The 11027-nt window shown below is 43.0% G+C and overlaps 1 protein-coding gene across 1 annotated transcript; it reads left to right on the forward strand.

The window, feature by feature from the left end:
* Positions 1-1446: 1446 nt before the first annotated feature.
* Positions 1447-7443, forward strand: LOC119262382 (snaclec A9-like). The gene is made up of 5 exons (XM_037534137.1): positions 1447-1516; positions 2882-2920; positions 3007-3221; positions 3703-3753; positions 7369-7443. Exons 2-5 carry the CDS (start codon positions 2884-2886, stop codon positions 7399-7401), a joined length of 336 nt encoding a protein of 111 aa, XP_037390034.1. The 5' UTR covers positions 1447-1516; positions 2882-2883; the 3' UTR covers positions 7402-7443.
* The last annotated feature ends 3584 nt before the right edge of the window (positions 7444-11027 follow it).

The raw sequence follows: 11027 nt of genomic DNA on the forward strand, positions 1-11027 counted from the left end.
GTCCAGGACTGCCCCAATTCAAACAGCTTTGACTGCTATATTACCAGCTCCAGTCAGAGCATTAGGCTGGATAGACAGTTGCCTAGAGCTTCATCATTGCTAGAGTCTGCATATCACTGCTCTGATAAAAAGAGTTAATTCAGCTCATCCCACAGGTTTTCTATAGGGTTTAGGTCAGGGGACTGGTGAGGTCATGGCTAAACCTTAAGTCTGAGGTCAGTGAACCATTTTTGTGTTGATTTTAAGGGAATTTAAAGTTTTGGATCAATGTCCTGCCAGAAGATCCAATCAAGGCACAGTCGGGTTTTGATTTAATATCTGCTGGTACTTAATGGAGTCCATCATGCTGTTTATCTGAACAAGTTGCCAGAACAAAAAACAGCCTCACAACATCACAGATCCACCACCATACTTTACAGTGGGGATGAGGTTCTTTTCTGCATGGCTATTTTTGTGTCTGTGAAAACCCACCTCTGGTGTTTGTCTCCAAAAAGCTCTATTATGATCTCATCTGACCACAAAACACTGACCCACTGAAAGTTTCACTAACATTTGGCAAACTGTAGGTACTGGAGTTTGTTGGTCCTTGACAGCAAAGGCCTTGTGGGACTGCAAGTCCCCAGCTGCCATCCTTCATAATCAATACAGACACACTTCAAGAAAAAAATTTACCCCATAGGGTCATAACAGTCATAACAAGAGAATGTTTAAGGGTGCCACATAGATAAAAAAAAATTTAATATATTTTTGCTCATATTTATCAGGGGTGCCAATAGCTGTGAAGAGCTCTGTATGAACTGAATGTTCCATCACATATCATATCATGCAAAGCAGATGACCTTGTGGTCATTATCAACATACAGGTTAGAAAGAGGAAGGGACACGTCCAGCTCTACTGAATGTGTGTTCCTGAAATCCAATACTGAAAGCACACAGCCCAGAGCAGCTTAGAGGACCAGGTTGAAGGAAACAGCCCCAGGGAAGTTCTAAGCTCAATCAAACACCTCATTGTGTTACCTGCTCCAATACACCGGCCCTCACTGACCCCCAGGATCTTTGCTCAGACTGTGTTGGGTCACTCAAATGGTGGACTTTTAAGGAGGAGGCAGGAGTGACAGCCATTGGGCACGCTGCCAGCTCGGACCTGGAATCACAGAGAGCTGCTTAAAGATGTTCTGTTTATGTTGTTTATCTTTAAAAGCTGTATGATGAGTTATTCTGGGTAAGGGAGGGGCGACTTTGTGGATATTTATGTTGGGGTTGGGTCACCATCAGCAGAATCATGGCTTCACTTGAATTTTCTTTTATAATATGCGCTGTTATAATATGACTCTACTGCACGAGGGTTGATTTGCATTAATTCATGCAAGATTTCATGTAAATCATCATCCAAAAAAACCTGCAGAAGCACAAAACAAAGACAGAGTTATAGGGACTTTAGTTTCCTCTTCAGTCACACAAACACCAGGAGACACAAACACAGACACTGTCAGAGCGACTTTACCAGCAGTAACAGGTAAGAAACACCTTTAAGACTCTAAACTCTGTTATTGAGAGATTTAACTTCTAGTTTAGAAGCTGCACTTTTAGCGTTGGATTACGGAACAGGGATTAAGCCTAGTCCTGGACTACACAGCGTTCTGAAGGACGATTCTTCCTTCAAAGGAAAGTTTAGTCCAGACCAGTCCAGATTTCTAATCCCTGTCTGGAAAACTAAGCCATACCTTCATTACTTTCTTTATTATGATATTATGAAGACGTCAGTTGTTTGTGATTCACAGGGGCAGTGATACTAAAAGCAGGTCAAACTGTAGACCAGCTCACTTTCAGCTGCAAATTCTGCCTCTCTGGATTTACAGTCTTCTACTGTGAACCAGAGCTGCTGGTTTTAACTTACAACCTACTTTGAAAGTAAATGAATTTACTCTGATTATTGCTGTATTTAATTTGATGAGACAACCCATCACTGCCCACTGCTGCAGGGTGGTCCAGAGATTTTTAGTGCTTGACATTTCATTCATATTAAAATTATATTATCTATAATATTTTTGTTTGTTATATTAATATTTTAATACTGATTTATTTGAGATTTTCTCTGAATGAACATTTTTTTTTTTCTTCTGGTTTGAATGTCTGTCTGTGTGTGTGTGCATGTGTAAGTGTACATGTGTGTTTGTGTGTGTGTATGGTTATGTATGTGTGGGTGCGTTGGGGGGTGTGTTGGGGGGTGCGGGGAGGCCTAGACTAGTTATATCCAGCAATGTTCTAAGGACGATTGCTGTTCATGATGTCTGTATGGCTTCATCACAGCTCATCTCCTCCTTCCGTAAAGAACCGTTCTCCTCTCAGGCTCTGGAGGTTGACCTCTTCCTCCTGTGGGTTCTGTGGTTCTTTCCTCTCGTTGTTTATTCCAGTCTCTATCAGCAGCTGCTCTGTTTTTGTACTAGGTTTCTGCATCACCTACTCTGAGTTTATTCTCCAGTGTATTTGATCTCTGATTGTTAATCTATTCTGCTGTCTGTGTGACGGAGATAAAAATCTATGATTACACAGATTTCTTCTCCATAAAGAGCCTTTATTGGTGTCGGGCACGTTATGTTGGGAGTTAGTTTTATACCTACAGTTTTCAAATAAAATAAAATAAAAATATTTGTTAGTTTTTTATTCAGAATTTCAACTTTTAAATGCATCACCTTTCTTTTCCTTAAGAGCTCTCAGTCTAGAGCCTTTCTGTTCCTCTCAGATCCCTGACTGGGGCTTTAACTGGACCATGTTACTGTAACTAAATGTAACGTCTCTTAAACAGCATGATCTAATGTGCTGGTAGTAAAGACTGTGGAGGTGTTTAATGAGTGGATCGTGTCTCTCTTGTTCTCCACAGTCATGAGTTCAGCTCTGTATCTGGTCCTGCTTTTCTCAGGTCAGTGTAGCTTCATGATCATCTGTAAAACTCTCTGCTGCTTAATTACTGTACTGTCATGCTGACGAGAGCTTTCATCTCTACAGCTCTGTGGACTCTCTCCTTCTGTGGGACTCGTCAGTTTTATGTGGTGAATCAAGATAAGACCTGGACCGATGCTCAGAAATACTGCAGACACAAATTCACGGACCTGGCAACCATTCAGAGCCAAAAGGAGATGAACGCTCTGTTAGCTGTTCACAATAGGAAAACAGGCTATTTCTGGATTGGACTGAGACAGAAAAGAAATGTGAACAACACTGTAAGCAGGAAAGAGAGAACAATTCATGAGCCTGTTTGAGACGTAGGCTTTGATCTCTCCTAAACTTATTTCAGTTAATAACTGTTAACTGTTAAAATACAAAATGCCAAACAGATGATTGTGCATCACTTGATGTATGTTTCCTTTATGTAGATCTAATACATTATTACCTGAATATAACTACATCTATTTATTATTATTATTTAATTATTTATAGACTGATTAAACAAATAACACTGACATATCTTTGACATATTTTAAACCACATTGTTTTAAATACCATTACACATAGCTAATTAATAGCTTCAAATACATGTACACCAGATTAGTGACAGTGACATCTAGTGATTGCTGTTATAAAAAGCTGTTCTGGATGAAGCCTAGACTTTTATTTACTTGTCTAAAATTTGTCCAGTTTAACATGAGAGTTTATTATATGTTCTTCCTACATAGGTTTTCTTTTTCTCTAAAACATTTCTAGTGTTTCCAAGGAGCTGCTGCAGGGCCACCAATGACCAGTGGGGTCAACCGGGTATGCTGTCCTGAGCATTGGATCAGGAGAAGTTTCTCCAAATATACAGCAAATATAGAAAAATACATTTTAGATCTTTTCGTTATTTGTGTTTATTTTCATTGTATTTCTGTTTAACATAGTGAGATGAATGAGTGTCAGTTTCACAGCCGGTAAATATCCAGCTCTTAAACCTGCCTGTTTTCAGATTCAGATTCCTTTATTGATCCCAGGGGGAAATTGCAGTTGTTACAGTTGCAGCCATTTATATAAAAGAATAAACACTTTAATCAATTAAAGCAATATAGAGAAATTTGCAGTATGTACATGAGATTTAAGTAATTATGAATACCGTAAAGTGGCGGTGATTGTGATAATAAATATGAAACATCTGGTATAAACTATTTAAATTATTTAAATTAAGTTAGTGTCCCTCTGAGTTATTGCACACACAATTGTTATTATCGCACATATTAACAGTTTGTTATTGAGCTTTGTGAATCACACACCGAGGGAGGAGTTACAGTGTTTGATGGCCACAGGTAAGAATGACCTCCTGTGGCACTCTGTGGTCATTTCAGTAGAATGAGTCTTGCACTGAATGAGCTCCTGTGTCTCATCACTGTGTCGTAGAGTGGGTGGGAGCCATTGTCCATAATGGCCTGCACCTTAGACTGCGTCATCCTCTCGGACACTGCTGTCAGCGAGTCCAGCTCCACACCCACAACATCACCGGCCTTGTGGATCAGTTTGCTGAGTCTGTTGGCGTCTGCCACCCTCAGCCTGCTTCCCCAGCATGCAACAGCATAGAGGATAGCACTCGCCACCACAGACTCATAGAAAATCCTGAGCATAGTCCGGGAGATGTTGAAGGACCTCAGACGCCTCAGAAAACAGAGACGACTTTGGCCCTTCCTGTAGAGGGCGCCAGTGTTCTTAGGCCAGTCCAGTTTATTGTCAATATACACTCCCAGATATTTGTAATCATCCACCGTGTCCACACTGACCCCCCTGATGGACACAGGGGTCACCGGTGCCTTGTTCCTCCTCAGGTCCACCACCAGTTCCTTTGTCTTTGTCACATTGAGCTGCAGGTGGTTCCGCTCGCACCATGCAACAAAGTCCTTCACCGTTGCCCTGTACTCATCCTCTTCACCCTTGCTGATACATCCAACTATTGCAGAGTCGTCAGAAAACTTCTGAAGGTGGCAAGTCTCTGTGCAGTAGCTGAAGTCTGTGGTGTAGAGGGTGAAGAGGAACGAGGAGAGGAGAGAGGACAGTTCCTTGTGGAAATCCAGTGTTGCTGACCACTCTGCCCGACACACAGTGCTGCAGGCGTACATACTGTGGTCTGCCACTCAGGTAGTCAACAATCCAGGAAACAAGTGGGACATTTACTTGCATCACTGTTAGCTTATCACCCAGAAGAGCAGGCCAGATGGTGTTAAATGCACTGGAGAAGTCAAAAAACATGACCCTCACAGAGCTGGCTGGCTTATCCAGGTGAGCATATACACGATTGAGCAAGTAGATGATGGCGTCTTCAACTCCCAGGCGTGACTGATAGGCAAACTGGAGGGGATCTAGAAAAGGCTGGACTATGGGTCAGAGCTGATCCAAGACGAGCCTCTCCTTGGTCTTCATGTCATGAGACGTCAGTGCCACTGGCCTGTGTCCTTGACGTCACTGGGTCGTGGAGTCTTTTGAACAGGAACAATGCAGGATGTCTTCCACATCATGGGGACCCTCAGGAGACTCAGGCTCATGTTGAAGACATGTTGAAGTACTCCACAAAGCTGGGCGGCACAGGCTTTAAGCACCCTGGGAGGAACCCCATCAAGGCCTGCACTGTAGAGGTGATGGGCGGGGGAGGGATGGAGGTGTGAGATGGGCTATCATGAGAGGGGGGCAGGCTATCAGGAGGGGGAGGGGGGATGAGTGGTATGGTCTGCTGAGGACTGGCAGCAGAGGAGTCGGGCTGGGGGGGACAGAGCCTGCCGTGTCAAATCTGTTAAAGAACAGATTTAGCTTGTTGGCCCCGTCCACACTGACCTCTACTCCTCCGTTGTTGCTGGACCTGAAGCTGGTGATGGTCCTCATTCCATTCCAGACCTCCCTCATGTTGTTCTGCTGGAGTTTCCACTCCATCTTCCTCCTATATTTGTCCTTCGCAACAGGCACGTTCCTTGATGGTAATGTGACCAGGGTTACACCAGCGGTTATTAACTAGCACAGCGAGCCCTCCTCCTTTGCGCTCACCGCTCTCAGTGCAGCCCCGGTCGGCCCGAACAGTCTGGAAGCCATTGATGGAAACAGTGTCATCCGGGATGTCCTGGTGTAGCCATGTCTCCGAAAAGCACATTAGACTACACTCCCGGTGCTCCCTCTGACTCCTGGCTAGCGTTGTCAGCTCATCCATCTTATGCAGCGACCTCACGTTGCCCATGATGACGGAGGGCAGACGCGGCTTATATCCCCTCTTCTCCATAAGCCTCCGCCGTCTCTCCCTCGCTTTCCCCGCGCGCTGGTTTATTCCCCCTCTGCATCCCCTGTGCGTCCGTCTCCAAAGCTCTTTGGGGATGTTCGTTGTCCTGGTCGCCATGCCGACCGGCTGCAGCGTGATCAGCTGATCCCGGGTGTAAACAAAGCGGCCATGCTGCATCACCGCGGCGGACACGGAGAGTGAGTGAAAGCAGCACTTTCACCGCGAAATAACAGACAATGACTCTCTCTACTCACATGTTTCTAGAGGGCACAGCTTCCCTAAGTTACCTCGTCAAAATAAATAAACTATTAAAAAGGTAAAGAGAAAAGTTACTCGGTGAAAGAGGTTTAGTGCTGCATTAAAAGTGGACCCTTCACTAAAAAGACCCTCTTCTACACACTGATTGGCCAGTCATAGCTTAGCAACTGTAACTAGGCTCAGTCACGTCCAACCACAGCAATGTTCTGCAGTGTTGTGTGTTGGGTACTTAAAAACTGGAGACCTGAAATAATTCAAATAATTTATGATGTGAAAAACAAAAATGTATTTGTTCATTAATTTATTTGTTTATTTGAATTACAAACCCTCTCCTGCAATAACACAGACCCCACAAACCCCCACAATACAACAGCTAATCACTAAAAACCCCCTAAGACTGTAAGAACGATGATTTGGTATGATATTGAGTAACGAATGCAGAAAAGATTTACTGACCAGGTATTAATTTGCCTTTGGTGCTGGACGTGGTCAGATGGGAGTAACTTCTCTTACAGCAACTGGAACTCTAGGGAACCAAACAACTCTGGCACTGATAACTGTGGAGAGTTATGGAGTTCAAATGGATACAGGTGGAATGATGAAAACTGCAGTTACAGAAATCAGTTCGTCTGCTATAACAGTTAGTCATATCAGATGATGAACTGCAGAACATCTGTTACACATCCAGCACATTTAGTTTTAATGTTTGTGTTTGGAGCAGTTTCACTGACTCAGCACTTTAATACAGATCTGAATACTGGATTCATAGAGAGACTCAAACACAGAAAGACAAACAGATAGAAACACAACTGTCTGTATAATATGTCAAATAAATTGAGCATAAAAACACCTGAACTATTTGAGGTAATGTTTAAATATTTGTTCTCCTGCAGAGCTTCCACTCATCCAGATTAATGAGGAGTTGACGTGGAGAGAAGCTCTGAGATCCTGCAGAGAGAATCATGTGGATCTGATTTCTGTTCACACTGAGAAAATCCAGCACTGGGTGGAAACAGCTGTTTATTATGCCTCCACTGTTAATGTGTGGATGGGTCTGCGTCACACCTGTGCTCAGAGCTTCTGGTTCTGGGTGAGTGGATCGACTATGTGCTACCAGAACTGGGCTCCGGGGAACGGGACAGGGGTGGAAGACTGCAGTGGAGGAGAAAGAACAGGAGCGTTGCAGTCTGGGAGTAAGCAGTGGGTCAGTCTGCCAGAGTATCAGAGGCTCAACTTCATCTGCACTCTTAAGGGTGAGGATTATACAGAGGATTGAATATCTGTCAGTAGTTAAGTATTGATGGTGAAAGAAATACTGAATAATGCTGTTTGCTCCTTTTTAGAGATCTAGAAGAGGATGCAGGCTGTTCAGCTGGATCTCCACAGTTCAGGATCATCATGATATTTGGCAGTTATTTCTTCATCATGATGCTGATGCCTTCTTTATTTTTCAAAACACAACAATTCAGGTTAAGAACACTGATATTCATATTTTCCTGAGGCAGCTCCTTTTTGTGCCATTGAAGGAAGAGAAAGTGTCAGACTCATAACAATTTATTTTCATCTAATATTGTAGCTTTGTAAATGATAAATGTTCTGACTTTAACAATGTTTATAAACTGTACTTGAGCTGTTTATCGTTGAAGTGCCTTTTCTTTTATCTGTATGTCTTCTTCTAAACTTTTCCTCTGTGTGTAATTAAACATTCATTCTTATAAATTTCTTTAATACTTTTCAAAGAACACAAACCTTTAAGCCCCTGTTTTACTTAGCGCAAGCTAAAATAATGCATTATAGGTTTAAAGTAATGTGCTGTTAGTTTTATTTCTATTTTTGAATTGTATAATGTGGGTTATTGTTCTTTTCGTCTTTGCTCACTTACATAAATAAACTGGTGTAGATTCTTGGCCTGTATTGAGAGAATTCCACCTGAGGACATTAGTATGAAAGCCCATTCTCAGCATGTTGTTTTGACTTTAAATAAACTGCTTAAGTAAACTGCCATTATTATTCAGTCAGTGTTTTGAGATGAAAATCTAAATAAATCTAAATTATATACATATTCACACACATACTGTATACACACAAGTATTGGGACAACTACACATTACACCTGCAGTAGCTTTTATGACAATCCATTCTAAACCCATGGGCATCAATATGGAGTTGGTCCTTCTTTGCAGCTCTAACAGCTTGTACTCTTCTGGGAAGCTTTCTACAAGCTCTCTCTTTGGAGAGAGGGAATATTTGCCCATTCATGCAGAAGAGCATTTGTTGAGTGTCTGACCTGACTGTAAATTAGCCACTGTTTATACAAGAACATTGACTGTGACCCAACCAACCTCAAAGGTGGACGGAGGACGGTGCCAAAGAATTGAAGCAAACAAATCAAGATCTAACCTGCCTAGCCAAGTCTAATCCTCACCACAGTGCAGCGGGTGGCACTCGCCCTTTACCTGATGTGTGTAAACAATCCAGCAACTACTGTATATGTATAGGCGCGCCCAACTTGCCTGTCCGCACGTCGCGATGGGGGAGAGAAAACAGAGAGGGAGAGAGAGCTAGAGAGGGAGCACAGGAGACTAACATTACTGGCTACATTTCACTGCTAGAGTAGCACAGCTTGACATTATGGCCAACACCAAAAGTCTCATGCGCAGTAAATGCTCTCACACATGACTAGACTCAGGTGAGTCCTTTTATCCAAGGCCCACCCCTCAGCAGAAAGCAGCCATCTGGATTGGTGGACAGAAGAGCACAGCCAAGCCATCGACATCCACATTGGTCCATTGCACACACACCTGCACAGCGATCTGGTTGGGTAAAAGGGGAGAGAGTAAAAGAGAAAAATAAAAATAAACATGCGTGCATCACAAGCAAGGATGTTACATCACATATCAGACCATGCAAAGCAGGTGGCCTTGTGGTCATTATCAACATGCAGGTCAGAAAGAGGAAGGAACACGTCCAGTTCTACTGAATGTGTGTTCCTGAAGTGCAATACATGAAAGCACACAGCAGAACAGTGTAGAGGAGTGGGATGAGTTACTCCTGAAGGAACCAGCCCCAGGGTAGTTCTCAGCTCTTTTTTTGATACTTTTTTAATCCCACAAACGGGGAAATTCCACCTCTGCATTTAACCCATCCATGAAATGAAACACCACACACACACACACACACACACACACACACACACACACACACACACACACACACACACACACATTCAGTAGAGCTGGACGTGTCCCTTCCTCTTTCTAACCTGTATGTTGATAATGACCACAAGGTCATCTGCTTTGCATGATATGATATGTGATGAAACATTCAGTTCATACAGAGCTCTTCACAATTATTGGCACCCCTGATAAATATGAGCAAAAAAACATCCTTTATTGCTTTTCCTTTTCTTACAAAATATTAAATATATTTTTAATCTACACACACAAGGGGGCAGTGAGCACACTTGCCCGGAGCAGTGGGCAGCCCCATCCACAGCACCCAGGGAGCAGTTCAAGGACATCTCAGTCATGGACTGTCGGTACTGGGGATCAAACCGGCAACCTTCCGTTCACAGGGCAGCGCCCTAACCTCCAGCCCAGGACTGCCCCAATTCAAACAGCTTTGACTGCTATATTACCAGCTCCAGTCAGAGCATTAGGCTGGATAGACAGTTGCCTAGAGCTTCATCATTGCTAGAGTCTGCATATCACTGCTCTGACAAAAAGAGTTAATTCAGCTCATCCCACAGGTTTTCTATAGGGTTTAGGTCAGGGGACTGGTGAGGTCATGGCTAAACCTTAAGTCTGATGTCAGTGAACCATTTTTATGTTGATTTTAAGGGAAGTTTTTGATCAATGTCCTGCCAGAAGATCCAATCAAGGCACAGTCGGGTTTTGATTTAATATCTGCTGGTACTTAATGGAGTCCATCATGCTGTTTATCTGAACAAGTTGCCAGAACAAAAAACAGCCTCACAACATCACAGATCCACCACCATACTTTACAGTGGGGATGAGGTTCTTTTCTGCATGGCTATTTTTGTGTCTGTGAAAACCCACCTCTGGTGTTTGTCTCCAAAAAGCTCTATTATGATCTCATCTGACCACAAAACACTGACCCACTGAAAGTTTCACTAACATTTGGCAAACTGTAGGTACTGGAGTTTGTTGGTCCTTGACAGCAAAGGCCTTGTGGGACTGCAGGTCCCCAGCTGCCATCCTTCATAATCAATACAGACACACATCAAGAAAAAAATTGACCCCATAGGGTCATAACAGTCATAACAAGAGAATGTTTAAGGGTGCCACATAGATAAAAAAAATATTTAATATATTTTTGCTCATATATATCAGGGGTGCCAATAGCTGTGAAGAGCTCTGTATGAACTGAATGTTCCATCACATATCATATCATGCAAAGCAGATGACCTTGTGGTCATTATCAACATACAGGTTAGAAAGAGGAAGGGACACGTCCAGCTCTACTGAATGTGTGTTCCTGAAATCCAATACTGAAAGCACACAGCCCAGAGCAGCTTAGAGGACCAGGATGA

Source organism: Pygocentrus nattereri, chromosome 2, assembly GCF_015220715.1.
Source record: "Pygocentrus nattereri isolate fPygNat1 chromosome 2, fPygNat1.pri, whole genome shotgun sequence".
NCBI lineage: Eukaryota > Metazoa > Chordata > Actinopteri > Characiformes > Serrasalmidae > Pygocentrus > Pygocentrus nattereri.